This window comes from Staurois parvus, unplaced genomic scaffold (assembly GCF_062004578.1).
Source record: "Staurois parvus isolate SC_StPar_1 unplaced genomic scaffold, SC_StPar_1.0 ptg000089l, whole genome shotgun sequence".
In the NCBI taxonomy this organism is placed as follows: domain Eukaryota; kingdom Metazoa; phylum Chordata; class Amphibia; order Anura; family Ranidae; genus Staurois; species Staurois parvus.
In genome coordinates this window covers 3,942,875-3,961,652 of record NW_028317885.1, presented here as the reverse complement: position 1 = coordinate 3,961,652, position 18,778 = coordinate 3,942,875, and the positions used below count along the sequence as shown (strand labels likewise).

The following is an 18,778-nucleotide window of genomic DNA, read 5'->3' as shown; positions in this document are numbered from 1 at the left end:
CTCTCTCTTCTCTTTGTCTTACTGGCTGTGATTGACAGCAGTGGGAGCCAATAAGGAGAGGGAGCCCCAGGATAGCCGAAACTCCAGTGCACATCCCTGGATCAAGAGGGGGCTTAGTTGAGTATTAGGGTGACAGGGGGGAATGCTGTGCAGAGAAGGTTTTTTACCACTTTACAACTACTTTAATTCTATTATATTTATCTACCTATCTTTCAGTCCACCCTTTTGCCATAAAAAATGCCTGTCATCTGATTGGTCTGTCTCTATGTCCCTTTCTTTCACTCTTATTATGTACGTAAATTATAAACATCCAACAGTATTTTTAAAATGCCCTCACAGTAGGTTTGTTTTTCATTACTTTAGGTTGGTTCTGAGTCTGGACAACCTGGAATCTTTGTTGAGAACTGAAGGAGTTATCATGACCTTGTAACCATCGTACTGGACGTTCTGTACCACTAGCATAGTGCACAAATTACCAATAGTGCACATAGTACCACAGTGTCACTCACCATGAATAATTCTCACACATTTTCAGACACAGAACCCATTAGCCCGACACGTTTTCAGGTCAATGTAGTTAATGAGGGTTATGACAACCCTGCCTGTGAAGGAGATAAAGACCCACCACAATATGAGGAAACATCTTTTTCTGGGGAAGACAATGGGCTTAGAATGAATTATGGGCAAGGGAATAGGGAGATGTTTAACAACATTCTACACAATGGAGATACCATTAAGACAGAAATAGGTTTCCATCCTTATGACACTCACAGCCACACATACTACATGAAAACATTTGGACACAACACGATGGATGCCGTTCCCAAGATTGATTATTACAGAAACACTGGCAGCGTCTCAGGGATGAAGAAAAGTCGCCCAAGCCTGGCAGAAATCCATGAGCAGCTGTCAAAGGTAAGCCAAGTGAAGCAAGCATTCCGTGTTTTATTTTTGTTGTTCATTTTTATAAAATAGGACAGAGAGCGGATCAGTGACACAAAATGATTACTCTTTGGGCAAATTAAAGGGATTCAGAGACTTTCTATTAAGGGAAGCAATAGATTTTTTATGTTATCTCAAATAGTTTGTTAGTACAAATGACACCTGAATAGGCCCAGCACAACAGCACAGCTTGAAGATCAGCAGAGTGTCTTATTGTTGTTGGACCACATAAGGCTGATAAATGAATAAATCTTCTTGTGTAACCTCACCTTTCCCATGAAAATAGTACGGTTTATTTTATATCATTCTATACTTCTAAAGTTCAGCTAAAGTTTATCCTGTAATAAAGTGGTATAGAAGCTGTCATTGCTGAAGGTTTCTGCTGCAAATACTAGCTATGTTACTGTCATGATGATCCAATGGCTTCAATACTTAATATTACATCACATGACTTAGAACATCTATGAATATTTAGAGTCTTTTATATGTATTCAGTCTTGTGACAAGTCAATGTTAGTGTTGTTAGAGTCAGCCAGGTAATTGACATTCTCAGGGAGACATCAGTATTGAAAGCTTCCATATTCCCCCCATTATGGTCTTTTGAAAAGTCATTTGTACAGGAACCATGCATTGGAAATCTTGCAATCCCAAAGCTCAGACAATTTATTAAACAGGTCCTTTACATTAATTATTCTTTAGATACAGCATTCATGTTACAAAGCATACCTAATATCAGTAGTGCCCAATAAATGTCCTACAAGTACCTTGTTCTTCTCAGCTGCATTTGGTGGTGCATGTGCTCCTGACTCATCAGGGCATTTGCAGAGTTATACACTTCTTATTTGTATGAACCCAAAAAGGGGTTAATTAGTATCAACAGTATTTTTAAAAAGGTTGACATTTCTGTTGGATAAATACTTTTGATCACCATTTTCCATACTTGGGTTGTCCTTTTTATATCCGAAAAAAGGTTTATGAACATGGATCTCTCCCTTTCTCATTTTATACCCATTTTAAAAAAACTGGATTTCATTAATGTCAACATTAAACCAATCTTTTACAAATAAAGCCTAAATCCTATCTTAATATTAACAGGTCAATCCAATAAAAACGAATATGTTAGCTTTGGTGGATGTTAGACTGATCAGTGAGGTCCCAGAAGTTTCCAGAACAAAGATAAGAGGAACCTCCCAAAATGTCCAGGTAGACATGAACAAAGTAAAAAATTATTGCAGGGTGATTTCATTATTGCACTAATCAGGACATGTAAAAGGCCAGAGGCTAACTTCCTCTAAGCTATTGCTTGTGGGTGGACTTGCCCTCTAAATGTGGGCCCAGCTATGCAATTACAATTTAATTACATTTAGAGACAGTAGGCAGTCTTTAAGTAACAAACATATTGCAAACTGCAACACACAGTACAGAAATCTGTTAAGGAGTTTTGCATAGAACTTTAGTACGAAAGTTACAACTTGAGCCCAAGGACATCAAAATGGCTTTATAAGAATTTGCATTGCCAGCTATTAAAGTACTGGAATAATTCCTCTTAGCTGCTATAAAGAAATATCATTTCATCTACGTCAACAGAGGAATTGTACAGACTAAAGATTAACAGAGTTTAATTTAACCAATTGGAGGCAAGGTACAAGAAATAATGCAATATCATGAAACCTCAACTACCAACAGAGAGCAACAGTTGCTTCATTCCTTTCCATGTGCTAAAAGTGATATTTATTGAGAGATATGTAAGTTTCCATTGCTGACCTGGTTGTCATTGCGATCTAATAACTTTAACACACTTGAGTCAATAGGGTTGGTTTACTAAAACTAGAGAGTGCAAAATCTGGTGTATATCTGTGCATAGAAACCAACCAGCTTCCGTTTTTGTTTTTTTCTCAAAGCTTAATTCAATACACATATAAAAAGATGCATTATACAAATTATAACATCTAGAGCACAGATGTCAAACTGGCGGCCCTCCAGCTGTTGCCAAACTACAAGTCCCATGAGGCATTGCAAGATAGTTACAAGCATGACTCCCAAAGGCAGAGGCATGATGGGACTTGTAGTTTTGCAACAGTTGGAGGGCCGCCAGCTTGACACCCCTGATCTAGAGTGTTGATGTGCATTTGAGGAGGTTCGGGCTACCACCTTATGCCCACAACTACTCTCAATGAGGCAGTCTTGGGGCTCCTATAAAATAAACTTAGGGAGCAAAGAGGTGCCATGACATGGCAGTGTAGCTTTAGATTTATCTGGAAATGTATGCAAAAGCTTCTCTGTAATTCAAATGTTAGAAACAGTGAATAATTTGATTTCCTGTGCTGGCTAGCTGAATAAACTGCTAGGGACTTTTGTAATGTCTAGTGCAGTGGTCTCCAAACTGCAGCCTACCAGTTTGGATGTAGCCCTTTGCTTGCCTTCATCCTGCCCTTGTGGTGCTATTCCTCTCACTGACACAAGGCACTATTCATCCTACTGACACCAACAATAAGGCAGTATTCTTCCCACTGACACCAACAAATTGGCATTATTTCTCCCAATAATTATTATTATACAGTATTTATATAGTGCCAAAAAGTTTGCTCAGCGCTGTACAATATAGTGGGGGGCAGTACATGAGACAACAAAACAATAACAAACAGTAACAAAACAATATACGAAAGGTTCGAGGGCCCTGCTCTTTCGAGCTTACAATCTAGGATATAATGCCTATAATCCCATTAATACCCACTAGTACCAAGGATGGGGTACTATTTTCTACTGGTATTATGTAATTTTGTTTTTTGCTTCTACCGACCACCAAAAGCCAGCATTGCTTACACTGATTCTGGGGCACTTTCCAATTCCAGTGGCCACAGTTCAGTCCCCCTAAGATCTGAAAGACAATAAACTGAGTCTTTGTTTCAAATGTTAGGAGATCCTTGATCTAGTGAATTGTTATCCCCCATGTGCACCTTTAAGTTGGTCATATTTTGCTTGAACTTCTGTCAGTTCCTGCTGGTCCAAAATTTGTGCAGTGTATGGCCCTGCCACCACGATCCATTTGCCAAAAGTTAATTATGCAATCAACTTTTGTCAAAGAAGCTTGTTGAAGATAGTCAGCCAAACAGTACTTGGATCCAATCAGGTGCAGGCACTGTTCAGGTATTCTGACAGTCAGTGGCGCCTCCTGTTGGAATTCAATCACTTGGCAGGGAGAATTTGCCATTCTGCACTGTATAGTTTGGATGGATGAATGTGTTAAAATTAATTTATCTCACAGACTAAAAAAAAATTATTTACAGCCCTGGCCAAAAGTTTTAAGAATGGCACAAATATTAAGTTTCACAAAGTCTGCTCAAAACCTTTGGCCAGGGCTGTATATCTATATGTGTATAGCCAGCTTTACTGGTTATAAATTGCTTAGAGCATCTGACACTTTTGAGTTTTTGTTATAAACTATACTTGCATCTTTGACATCTGGATAATGTATGAGACACCAAACATTGTAATATGGACAGGCACTAAACAACGTGAAAAGTTTTTCAAGGTTCTCATTTCTCCCAAATGAACCATCAGAAACTCCTGAGAATTAGCAGCATTTGGCTGCCTACAGAAGGGCAGATTCCAGACTAGCAGCGATGAGAGATCAGCTTGTCACTGCCAAGATAGCTACACCAGGGATATAGTTTAGCCCTTTGTTTTTACTCAGGCGGTGTTTTACAAGGCATGTATTACAACTGGCTTTTCTATATTCTGTTGAATAAATGGAAAAACACTGACTCATAGTGATTTTTCAGAACTTTTAAAGATTGCCTTGCTAATTACCACTCACACATTTACCATTTCACTGCCTAATCAACAAAGATGACTTCATTTCCTGTAAATGTTAGGTTGCCCTCAGGGCCAGTGCTAGACTATTTTGCACCCTAGGCAAGACCAGCTACATGCACCACTCCCCCATTCCCCCCCCAAAAAAAAAAATAAACCTTCAAAATAAATAAATAAAACTCCACACGGAGCTAATACTTGCCAACATTAGCTCTGAGTGATTATAGAGCTGGGAGGAAGTGATGTTGCACTCAGCATGGCATGCACAGCACCCCATTGGCTGGATATTTCTTCTTCATGGATTGGCTGAAGTTTGTAAGAGATGGCTTTGTCTCCAGATAACATAGTCCAATCTTGTCTGGGTATAGTGACACCAGGACCCATAAGTGATGTTTTACACACTGGTTCTGGGTCATTAACAGGAAGGGGAGATCAGTGAACAGGTGTTCGCTGATCTCCCTCCCTTCTACCAGTGGCACCCAGCATGCAGGTCTGCTGATGGGATAGCAGAACCTGGGAAGCATGGCAGGGCACATGGGGTGTGTGGAAGAGATCTGGAGGCTGCACAGCTATTAGATCAACCCGACAGTCAGCCTGTCAGATTTACACACACTCAATGAGATGCTTCCTGTTAGTTCATATTTACACTTGTGTTTGAGGGACATTAAAAATGTACGGTGGCAGTGCCGTTGCAGCATAATGGGGAGTGGTTGGGGGATGGTAAAAGTGTGTCTCAGCCACACATTTTTAATGTCCCTCAAACACAAGTGTAAATAAGAACTATCAGGAGGCACCTCATTGTGCTTATGTGTTCATCATCATTATTATGATGATTATTACACAGTACAGAAGGTGCAGAATGTCTGTCTGTATACAGTGTATGGCTATATCTCTATGTCCCATAAAACAGAAATTGTGAGTTTGCCTGTGCACCAGGTTCCCATTGCTGCCTGTGCCCTCAGCCATCTCTTTGTTGAATCACCTCCTACCACTGGGCTACAGCCTTGCCTTTTCTTTCCTTCCTCCAGTTGAGGAAGGGATAATCACTTTGCCAGTGAAAGAATCTCTCCATCAGTGAAAGGCTGTGAGCAGCTGTGGCTGGCCGCCATTGATCAGCAGTGCAAAACGCAGCACGGCTTTAGCAGTATGCACCCGAAATTAAAAAAAGAGTCCCACTCTGCTCCTCGCCTCATAATAAATTGATGGAGCCCAGGGAAAATAAAATTAATGTTACAGCAGGGCCGGCTTTACTGCCCTATCGGCGGTCCTGGCCATGGCTGCACCCTAAGCAGCTGCCTAGTTTGTCTAGTGGTAGCACAGGCCCTGGCTGACCCTATGTTGGAAATTATCGAGTCTCAACTTTTTAAAGCCCACTATGTCATTCTTATTTGTTTTCAAAGCATATCTACGATCAAAATGTAAAATCATATATTATTTTCCACATTGTACTTTAAATATTTCTAGCCTACTTCTATTACTCTGAATGATCTTCAAGGTTTTAAACTTGCTTTTTAACTCCTTGGTGCCAGGAAAACACAAATATGTGGCTTCTCTGCGACTGGGCCTTGGTGCCGAGAGGCTGCATATTTGCATACTCAATGTAAACAAAGAATATGCTGAGAGCACATGCCCTGAATGCTCCTGGCACATTTACTGGTGCCTCACGGAAAGGTCCCAGTCGCTACTTGCAGTCAGGACCTTTCCGGTCATGTGACAGCCAATAACTCTAAACCCCGCCCCGCCTCCTGACATCACAAACCCCTTAAAGGGTCGGGAGGTGACGGTGCCAAGGAGTTGAGATCCATATGCCTTTACTTCCATGAAATCTGTGACATGCATTCACTATGTCCTGTGAGTAGGCACTACTGTGTCACACATTTCACAGAGACTGCCTTCTGAACTAGAGGTACTCAGAGGAGGAGTTTAAGGAGGCGGAGTCAGGACAGGAATCATTGCTTGCAGGCAGCAAGGTACCATGGAATATGCAGTCCTTAGACATGGAAAGTAAACAGCAGAGGAGAAGCTGCAATGTATGGCACCAGGGCAAGCACAGTTCTCCCTTGTTTATGCTGTTATTTCTGAGCATTGTCCTAGATACAACCCCTGGACTATAGTGTGCTATGTAGCACAATACAGGTGCATCTGCAGGACAGTTATCATTCTCATTCACAACGTCAGGATCTTATGCACCAAGATACCAAATCCTCTGCATCCAGGCTAAACACACAACAGGGGTACAAACAGTGCCAAATGGGAGTAAAATTACAGTGATCATGAAATTGTTTTACTAATAGTCAAGCCATGCTCTGGTTTTCAATATAACAACATTTCTATGTTATTTATTAATTACAGGTACTTATATAGTGCTGTCAATTTATGCAGTGCGTTACATATACAGTATCTCACAGAAGTGAGTCCACCCTTCACATTTTTGTAAAAATGTTATTCTATCTTTTCATGTGACAACACTGAAGAAATGACACTTTGCTACAATGTAAAGTAGTGAGTACAGCTTGTATAACAGTGTAAATTTGCTGTCCCCCCAAATAACTCAACACACAGCCAAGAGGTGAGGGAGTACAGATATCGGCTGAGGGAGGAGAGATATGGGTTGAGGGAGGGTGTACTAGGGGTGAGGAAGGACAGGCATTGGCATAAGGAGGACAAGCATGGGCTATTGGTAGAAGACATAAGTGAAGGGAGGACAGACAAGGATTAAGGGAGCTCAAACCATAAAAATACAGAAAGTGCCAGATCAAAATTGGATAAAAGAGTCCAAGGTCATTTTAATTGTTGAAAAAAAGTCATATAAAACCCACCCAAGTGTCTCAGAGGCAACAACACTCCCCGTTCATCAGGGCTCAACACAGGATAAAACTTGGATGTACTTAGAGAAATCAATGACTTCACAGATCTATATTAGAACCAGTATTGAACTTTCCTCAAGGTCTGAAAACAGTTGATAAGCTGCAATGGAGTTATGGAGCTGGGGAAGATAGACATGGGCTGGGGGGGAGAATAGGCATGAGATTAGAAGAGAACAAACATTAGCTGAGGGAGGAGTGACATTGGCTAAGTATTCCAACAACATTGTTGGTACATATATCATGGTCAATAAGAGTTCAAGACAAAAACAAACCTATAATTAGCAATTGTGACAACCACAAACAATCATTTCCTTAGAAAGAATCCTGGATCCTCAGACTTTATTGAAATGTTTAGGAAAGACTTTCCACTATCAGTGTTACATGAAAACATAAAGCAGGCACAAGACTGTACCAACATAACCGTGTTAATATCACATTATTAATAGCAATTAAAAGACAAAAGCTGGACAGTTTGCCATAAAATGCCCTTTTCAGGGGCTGACATCAGGGGTCAATGCTGCACAGTCAAGTATGCCTATAAGATGCTATGCCTGGAAGGGGAATCTTGGGGTATCTTGATTTTTTTGGGTGAGATTTTCACATTCTGAGAGCAATCTGCCCTCCTTTCTAAGTTTTCTACTGTGTTGAATTGTTGTTAAAAACGTTTTAGGCACACTGGCCTCTTCTCCATTCAATATTTGAAAAAAAAAAAAAACAGTGCCTTGAAAGCTTGCACAGCTATTTATGTAGTTAGCCTATAACTGGTATTATTCTAAATATGAATTTCTACTTTTGTTAATTGTTAACATGGTACAACATTCTGCTGCTGAATTATTATTAATAAATTGATAAACCACTTGTATATCGGTGCACTTTCTGTTTTCTTTATACTTTTGGTAATGTATTATATAAGAATTTCAGGGAATGATGCTTTAGGTTTTGGTAATAGTGTGGAAGATGCAAACACTTGTTTTGTATTCAGGGCTTTCAGCAGACTCCATGGAGGATGGATAAATACCCTGCCATATGGTTACTTATCCCTGGAATTATATTGCAATTATCAAACAACCACCTCTGAGTATTTCTAATTCTGCTCTAATGATACTGGGTACAGATACTGAGTAGACCTAAAACTTCCCTGGGCCACTGTGTGTAATTGCTACCCAGAGAATAGTCATCTGTGTTAGCAGATGGACTTGGAAGCTGTGTGAGGCAAAAGATCAGAAGCTGTCTGGGACCCAGAGCCTGAAGATCTGGGGTCATCTCCACTAAAGGACAGATCGGCGGCTTTAGGCTGGCTAATATGGAGAGCCACACTGATATCTGGATTTATTGTGCATTAACGATTGCAGTTATAAAGGACCTCCACGTCCACTGTGTATTGATTGTGACTGCTGACACAACCTTTGTTTGTTGGGAACATTAGGGCAATGATCTTGAGAAAGAGTTTATTAGAGGTACATTTTAATTTCTAATTCAGGTAAAATGAAAAGACAACTCAGCTTTGTGCTTACATCCACAGAGACCACATATGACCCTGCTGTAGAAAATCTGTAACGTTTTCATATACACTTTATGGGGCTCTCCTTTCTTTGTCGGGAAACAGGTATACAGATTTGAATACCTGATCCTGTGACTTCCACCAGTGTTCCTCAGAATGTTACAGTTGCCTAGGACTGAAACAGGATGGAAAAGCATTGCCCTCCAGTTTCCTCTGTGTTCAGTTTGATGTATCAGGACTGAGGGGCACTCAATTTTCTGTGATCAGGTTCTGGTTTGTATATGGGCTGCCGGCTTGATTCAAACAAAAAAAATTAAAATAGTTGTGTATCGAGATCTACATGTCCCAGTGTGCATGGAAAGATGAGACTTGTAGTTTGCCACAGGTTGAAGTCACATTGGTTCATGATTTTATTGCTATGTACATAGACATTGAAAGAGGCCATAGACATTATAGGACATTCAATTTACTAGTTCACACCTGTAACTGATCCACCCTCAGTACTGCAGTTTGATATATTACTGTGATGCAAACAGGATATAATGGACAATGTAAGGGGGAACTCTGTATTCTTCTAGTGAAAAACTGTAAAAATGAATGTAGCCAAGCACCCTGATATAAAACAACTTTGTGTAATATGTAATTTTAGCAAATGATGCAAACAAATATGTAACAACATGTGTCTCATAGGGGTTGCATAACATTCAAACCAAGTGCAGCAAATGTTGGCATTCTGACCCAAACATGCAGAGCTTTAGGAATTTATTTATTATAGGTACTTAATAGCAAAATCAATTTTTGCAGCACTTTACATATATTGTACATTTACATCAGTCCCTATCCCTCAAGGAGTGTACAATCTAAGGTCCCTAACTCACATTCATGCATACATATACTAGGCCGAATTTAGACAAGAGCCAATTAACTTACCAGCATGTCTTTGGAGTGTGGGAGAAAACTGGAGTACACGGAGGAAACCCACGCAGGCACAGGGAGAACATGCAAAGTCCAGGCAGGTGGGGATGTGGTTCAAACCAAGTGCAGAAGTCTTAGCCACTGTGCTGCTCATAAATGCACGTTCTTGTGTATAAGCAGAAAAAGTTCTAATAATAAATATTCACTGCTGTAGAATTCTTTCCTGTGTATTAAAAGAAATTGACCAGAAAGATTAACCTTTAGATGTTTGGTAAATGTACTGCTTTATAGATATGCCTCTCAGACTGTGTTGTTAGAGACTGACTATGAAAGCTACCAGGTTATTGATGTACATTTAAGTTACAGTTAAGTGTAGGGATGATGCAAAAAAAATGAAAAGGGTGGAAACAAGTGCACAGTACGTAAAATATACATTCTCAGGGGGCAAAAGAGCAATTCTTGTCCAAAGTGTGTGCAAAATGGAAGGTTGTTTGAGGCAGTAGGAGGTATACTTGATCCAGCAGAACCAACAATGGAGGGCATCCATAAGCTGAAATGCTAATAACAGAAAGAAAAAGTAAGAGTGCATGCAAGTTGACATCAAATAAAAACAATGTGGCAATTCTCGCTTTTTATATATGAGACAGCACACATCAAGCTCAAGGTGGATAGTCCAGTAGCCACCTACACACCATGGCCAGTGGCAGGTCCAGAATAGATTTAGAAATAGCTGTCACTTCTGTAGAAAAGGAGCTACTGCAAAGATCTTAAATCAGCAGTGTCCACGATCCACTGGGTGCACCACTAAGAAGGGGGGAAAGGGGGTCTATCAAGGTGGGTGTCCAGGGAGCAGGACGATTTATTTTGAGGGTTCAAGGATGTCAATTTTTATGTGTTTTCTGCAGCAGTAATAGAGCTGCTATTTATGAATGTGTGTTAGCAGAAAACGTTGAGGTGTGATCAAGCACATAATTGTGGTCACGTCAAGGAAGGTTGATGCTTTTTCTTACCCTAGGTCTGACATGTAGATACAGGAGTCTAAAGGGAATGAACTTCTGGGAAAAGATTCAACTGACCTCCTAGAATGAGATTGTATTGTATCTGTATCACTCTTTACAGGCTCATGCACATTTTGTGTAGGTTCCTGTAGTGAATAGTGCCACCATCATCACTGTAAAATAAGGATCTTCAGTAGGACACATCGGTATAATGATAATCTTGTCCTTTATTCACATAATAACAGACATCACAGGTCAACCTTTTGGAACCTCGAAGGATCCCTCTTTCAGTGCAGAGTATGGCAGATACCTTGCCTTGAAAAAAGGATTGTGCAAGGTCCCAAAGCGTCGGCTTGTAATGCCTGTTACTTTATGTGAATAAAGGAAAAGATTATCACTATACTGAGCTATACTTGAGACTATCTTTATTTTACCTTTTAGAGTGAGCCTTTACACTAAAGGGTAAAAGCTGGTTCATCAGATAGATGGAGTGTGTCTTATGGAGTGGCTGAAGCTTTGGCATCCCCACTGCACGTAAGCTTGGCCACACTGAGGCTTGTGGCCCTGGGTGTACTTACTGTAATTATGTGTCTCAGTTTTGAAGAAATGTCCCTTGAAATGCTCTGTGGCCTTAAAAGAAACAGTAGTCACCTCAGCTTACATACTGACAAGTCAAAGGAATGAATGTGGCTACAGTGCATATGCAGACTAGATGCAGAGATGTCACCAGGCCTGACTGAGGACATTTTTAAGCAGAGGCTGTAGAGCACTGGACAGGTCCACGCTGTGAAAATTTCTAGGCTGAGTCTGAAGGTAATTTTTCTTTAGCTCTGTAAAGGACAACTTCTTCTTTTGTTTCAGTTTTCCTAACAGACTAGCCTGCTAGATAATAATAATGTATGGAAGACCATACACATAAGAAAGTAGATTAAAGAACTAACTACTGCACATCTGTCTAGAAGAAAATGGCACCTGGCAGCACATAGGATCAACAGACTGTTAAGCTAAAATAGTGAAAAATGATAAGAATTGGCTTCAGCTCGGTTCTCCACCCACAGAAGAGCCCCTGCAACATATTTCACCCGTGTGGGCTTAGTCAAAGAGGCCACACACATTTATTCTGTGTATTTGCAGAATGGAGCAACTTGCTGTCATGCTAATCACAGGGGAACAAGGGTGATTTTTGTTCCCTGCAATCAGAGGCTCTTTGTTGCAGGCACCCATAGACATAAAATCACTTCTGGGTAGATCGTTATCACCTGGATTGGATGACAATCTTCTCACATTTATGGCTTACCTATATCATTTGTGTATCCACCAACAATACTTTCCAGTTAAGAAATCATAAGACGTTTCATCGCTGCATTTTAAGAAGGCCTTGTCTGCAAGCCTTGACAAGGAACTTGATGAACAGTAAACAACAAAAAAACCTGGTCTGCGTGAAGCATAGGGCATTTATTAGGGAAAAATTTCCAAGCATACATTAGGCCGAACAGTATAATCTTGCTTGCATGCAGGAGAACATTGAACCCATTGCTGTATGAATTTCCATAAATAAAATCAACTTGGCAGCCCCTGTAAGTATAGAAAAGGTTCATTTGCATAATGGTACAAGCTGAAATGAATAAACCGGCACGTCAATCCATCTTCACCAAGATGATATGTTCTGATGAAGCCAGACTGACAACCCAAATGTTGATTAGTTTACATGAATAAATCTTTTCAAAATTGAATGTTGTCCGAGGTTTATTTTATCTACCTAGATGCTAGGACAAAGATATGTCAACTGATATCAGTACTCTTATTTTCACTAATAAATAATGACATCAAACAAGACAGACCCCTTCTCGAAGAAAAATGCATTTTCAACTTTCGCTTGTCATGTGCTTTAGGCTGTGTCTTAAGTTAGGAGAATCCGGTCTCAAGGATAAAAGGTTAGGTTCTTTTCTGAGTTCTGTGAACAATGCTGCATTATTCACAAAAAAAGTTACCCAGGCAACAATCAAAGACACATTTTGAATGTTCTAATATATGGTTATATTCTACTTCAAGTAGCTTTTGCACCAAGGCCAAGCAAACAATACTCTAACTGTGCCAAATGACCCCATAAATTTGACACTTTTTGTGCACTAAATTCTAAAGGAACATTTTTAGTGGAAAATTAATCCTACCTACTGCTTGGTATAAGGAATGGTCACGCCATGAGTTATTTCCTAAGAACTGGGACTGACCCTATTTCTGATAGGTCTGAGTATATCACAAAAGACCTGAAAATCAATGTAGTTTATTTTATCTGCGAATTTTAGAGATAATGTCCCTAAATCACAATTTCAAACTTGGGGTGAAATCATTCAGACCATAAAGAGATTACATTTACAGCAGATTTGCTGTTCAAAGTGGTGACAACTCTTTTGTTTGTCTAGCTTCCACCAGAAACACTTTATTTTATAAAGTTCACTGGAGTGAATACTTTGAAAACATTTTTTTTCCTTTCTTTGCTGCTGTCATGCACTTGTCAGATATGTTTGAAGGAATTAAAATGTAATGTATGGATTTTTAATTGCATATTTGAATCTATATAGAATAGTGGCACTACCCCCTTAGGAGTTGCTGAAGTTTGGGTCCCCCTAGAGTCCTGCACAGCCAGTCAAAATGCATTTTCTTCACACAGATTTGCATCCGGGAGACAGTATCCAGTCCTTGAGCTTTGTTTTGAAGTTTTATTAGGGGTTTAAACTTGGATGGGGTAAGGGGTGTTCAGGAAGCCCAAGGGTAATGGCAACAGAGGACAAACTCAGCAAAAATGTATCTTCTGGAGAACTAGCCAGCATCTCCTGTAGTACCACCCCAGACCCCAAATGAATCCTCTCCTCATCCAGCTGTACTGGGTGAATCCCTGGGCAGGGTATCCAGTCCCTGCCACTGCAGTGTGAGACAGTCCCGAGTAGGAAAGCTAATCCAGTTTCCCACTAGAGTCCCTTTACTAGCCCAGGGGGTGCAGGTCTACTTACTTACTCCTTCTCCTGTGCTGCTGGTGGGCATATGGCTGCTACCAGGTCTTCTAGCTGGGCCGCTCCTTCCTTGCTGCACAGGTGGTCCTTGCTCTGGGGGCAGGTGAAGTCCCAAGCTTTCCTCCCTCCAAGGTCCTCTGTCTGTAGCCGAGCCCCTCTCCATCTGAGTCCTCTCTCAGGCTCCTGCTCTCCAGCCTCTCACTTCCTCTCCATCATCCACCCAACCTCTCCTGCTGCTGAACAGGCTCTGTTAGTCTAAAGGCTGTCCTGGCCCCTTGCCAAGCCTCCTGTTGGGGATTGGCCATCATCCTCTAAGAGTACAGACCAGCCACTCCTCACCTCTGCCCACTGCTTCTACATCTTTCTTTCAAGTTCTAGAGCAGGGGGAAATCCCAAAGAACTGGTCTGCAGAGCCTCTCAGCTCTGACCACAATTTGACCCCTGCTAGCTATCATACCCAGGCTACTACTCAGCCTTCCTAGCTAACAATTAGGATCTAGCTACAGACTAATAAGCACCAATGCACAATTTTATTTTATTTTCCTTGCACATGATTTGGTATTATTATTTTTGTTTTTTTTTATTATACAGAATTTTTATAGCGCCACCAGTTTGCGCAGTGCTTTACATTATAAAGGTAAACAGTAAAGTTACAACACAATTCAATACAAGAGGGTTCAGAGGGTCTTGCTCCTGAGAGCTTACAATCTAATAGGGAGGGGCAAGTGGAACAAAAGGTAATAACTGTGAGGGAAGAGATAATGGAAGAATTAAAAGATTCAGTTGTTGGCTAAAGGCAGGATAGACTTCCCTGAGGAGATGAGTTTTCAGGGATCATCAAAAGTGGACAGAATAGGAGATAGCTAGACAGATTGGGGTAGAGTGTTCCAGAGGATGGAAGAAGCTCTGGAGAAGCCCTGGAGACAAGTATAGGAGAAGGAGACAAGGAAGCTGAGAGCAGGAGGTCTTGGAAGGAGAGGAGAGGATGGTTTGGGTGATATATTGAGACAAGATTGGTGTAGCCTGGGGCAGAGTTGTAAATGACTCTGTATGCTATTGATAGTATTTTGAATTTTATTTGTTGGGCATTTGGAAGCCAGTGAAGGGATTGGCAGAGAGGGGTAGCAGACACTGAGAAGTTGGAAAGGTGGATGAATCTGGCAACAACATTCATGATAGACTGAAGGGGGGGGGACCTGTGTAGAGTCAGGCCTATGAATATTCTGCTTTGTGGTTTCATTGGTTAAAAAGAGGCATATGTTAGAGATCTTAGAGAGATGTAATGTACAAGTCTATATATTTTGGGCAGTGATTGGATTTGGGGCTGAAAGGAAAGGAGAGGGTCCAGGGTTACACCGAGCACCCTGTCAAGAAGGGAGGGTATTCTCTACAAAGTGAAATTTAACGGAATTCACTAAGCTCTGAGGAACATTTTCCATAAAAGAACAACTTCTCTTTCAAACTGAACAGCCTGTTTAATAAATCAACTCCATTGCGTTTTTTGGCCTCACAGAGTTCAATGGCAGCACATTAAGAATGCATGTTTGTGCATTATTGGTGTGGTTTTGTGCTGAATGTACAGCTCCAGCCAAATAAACAATTATCCCTTGCACTGTGACTGTGCCCATACTGCAGGGGTTAATTGCTCATTTATGCCTAGTGGAACAATAAAAGGAGATTTACTTACCACTAGACTAGTGACCCCTAGCTTCTGCACCCCCCTGATCCAGCAGTCTAGAGTCCTAAGAGCAGAGCTGAGTCCCTAGCCCTGCTTTGGAACACGAGGACACTGAGGGACAATGCACTGCCAGATCATGGAGTAGTGCCGCCTGCCGGGGGAGTAGAACTGTTTCTCCTTTCCTCTAGACAAAACAAGCAATTAACCTATGCAGTGTGGGAGCAGCACCACTACAAGGGATCATTTTTTGTCTGATCGGAGTTGGGTTTAAACATTCAGTCTCTTTCTCTTATCAACAATCACAGCGGATATTGCTAGTCATTTGCCAAAACAAAAATACTTGAAAATGCATTCAAAATGCACATAAATACACTATAAAAACATGTGTGCACACAGGCTTGTTGTTTTGCTTGTTTCTCTATACATCATCATAGGAGTGCAGTTCAAATGAATAGTAAACACATATCAAATGCACCTGCAGGTCATTTTACATAAAAGCATGATGCATGTGCCTGGCTTCTGAGTTTGATGCTCATAAATGCTAACCCTAAGTAGAAAGCCACCAGTCCCTTACTACTACATACTAGTTTAGGGCAGTGGCAGGACTGATGGGAAATCTCCCAATGTGAACATTGCTCTGGTACAGGGGCGGACTGACAACTCATGTGGCCCCCGGGCAATAGGGGATCATGGGGCCCCTGTGTCCTTGCCCAAAATCAAAAAAGCCTATGAAAAAGGTACCAGGCGCATCTCATGGGGCCCCCTACTGACCCCGGGCCCTCGGGCAGTACCCGAGTTTCCAAATGGTCAGTCCGCCCCTGTTCTGGTAATCACTGTCCTCTTATTTCCTGATGTGTCTGTGGGGTGGGAAGTGAAGGTCGTTCTCTCAAACAGACATAGATGAAAAAGACTGACATGGATTTGATCATTCCCTGCCCCACGGGTGTCAAACTGGCGGCCCTCCAGCTGTTGCCAAACTACAAGTCCCATGAGGCATTGCAAGACTGACAGTTACAAGCATGACTCTGAAAGGCAGAGGCATGATGGGACTTGTAGTTTTGCAACAGCTGGAGGGCTGCCAGTTTGACCCCCCTGCCCTACCCTATCCTAATCCTAAACAAGGATTAGCATTAGCATTAGATATACTTTGCTCTTGGGGGTCTATTTATACAGCAAAGAATATGATTTTCACTAAACATTCTCTAGTGGACAATCAATTATTATTGGACCTGGAAGATTCTCCATCAGAAAACATTTGGGGAAAGTCAAATTAACTGCTTTAAACCTACTGTAGATCCCTAAAGCTGGTCATACAAGGCTTGAACTAGCCTATTTCTGCTGAACTGGTCTAAATTCAACCCTGTCAGTACCACCCAACTCGAGAAACCATGACTACATAAACAAAGGGGCCAGGTGGAAAAGTTTCAACCCAATAATAAATCTAATCAGATGTAGTCACTGTTTGAGTATTCAAACATCCATTGGTGCTGTAGCTGCTTGAAAACAATAGTCAGCAGTGCAGAATCCTTATTTCATGCTGACAAAGTAGATGGGGGAATCTATTGAGTCAGCCATGGGCTGGACAAGAGAAAGCCAGTTGTGTATAGCTAGCTTTAGAGTCTGAATGGAATCTTACAGTCTTGGCCTAGAAAAACATGACAGTATCCCTTTGATGAAACTTTAACTTTAATTTTTTTTTCATATTTGGCAAAAAATAATGTACATTTACAGGCATATTAATCAATATCAATCAATCATTTTAATGTGTATTTTCAGGTGAAGCATGTTTGTTTCGTTTTGCAGTGGAGAAGGGTTAGACCCTCTGTTAAGTATTTAATGCTTTCTTTGTCCCCATTTGGGAAATTCAGCCCTCTATTTGTGCTGGTGACTAAATTCACTAAGAAAGAAAGTGAGGTGAAATCCAAACTGTTAGTGTTCCCCAAATCAAGAGGTAGGGGGAAATCTGCCATGAGGAACAGCTGTTTCAGGGGCAGTTGTCTATATGAGGAACTTCCCTCACTTTGGGAGATTTCATCTAAATTTTTGTTGCGTGTCTGGGATATGAATTGAAGGCCAATTTACCTGATGCGGTACAGAAAGCAAAAAAATACTCTGATTTGGGTTTTACTCCTTCACTACTTGAAGTTTTGACTCTAGGTACACTTTAGGATATAATGTAGTAATATCAGAGAAAAATATTGATCAGATTGGATGATATTTTCCTGCACCTCACCATTGGTCTTTCTACTGACCTTCTGAATTTGCCTTTTTAAGGAGAAGTAAGGCCAAAGCCCTTCTGGCCCTACTTCTCCTGTGGGTCACAGGAGTGCATTTAGTTCTGCACTCCTGTGACCCATATTCAATGGGCTAATATCTATTTTTGGCTGACGTCACTGAGCTGGTTTAGGCTCTAGAGAGATCTCAACTTTAATGTCGGGATCCACCCAGATGCCAGGACTGATAGCTGGCTCAGCCTCTTAGTGAGCTGCTGAGAGCCTGAGCCAGCCCCTCCCACTCCCCCACAGCACGGTTCTCCAATGAGCGCTGGAGGGGCAGAGGAGAGAGTCGGTGACTGACAGCCACCAGCTCTCTGCTAACTGAAGACAGAGAACTGAACAATCAGTGGCCTTTGATCTCTCAGTTCTCTGTCTTAGAGGTGGCAGGGGTCCGATGCTGCATCCACCTAAGTAAGCATATAGATTTGCCTTTCAGTGAGCCACTGAGAGCCTGAGCCAGCCCCTCCCACTCCCCCACAGCACGGTTCTCCAGTGAGCGCTGAAGGGGCAGAGGAGAGAGTCGGTGACTGACAGCCACCAGCTCTCTGCTAACTGAAGACAGAGAACTGAACAATCAGTGGCCTTTGATCTCTCAGTTCTCTGTCTTAGAGGTGGCAGTGGTCCGATGCTGCATCCACCTAAGTGAGCATATAGATTTTTTTTTTCCCAAACTTTTAAGGTTTTATCCCATATAGCCTCTGGTTCAGTTATTGAAGGGGGTCTGTGACCCTTTGCTTTATTTTTAAATACATGAACGGACATGTTTTATATCCTGGA

At 41.3% G+C, this 18,778-nt stretch overlaps 1 protein-coding gene across 3 annotated transcripts in view; it reads left to right on the top strand.

The window, feature by feature from the left end:
- Positions 1-510: 510 nt before the first annotated feature.
- Positions 511-18,778, top strand: part of SLC12A1 (solute carrier family 12 member 1) — a 168,569-nt gene continuing 150,301 nt past the window's right edge. For all 3 annotated transcript variants that reach the window (XM_089670337.1, XM_089670336.1, XM_089670338.1), the window contains exon 1: positions 511-915. In XM_089670337.1, the coding sequence (XP_089526463.1) occupies positions 511-915 (405 nt within the window). The remainder of the gene's footprint in view (positions 916-18,778) is intronic.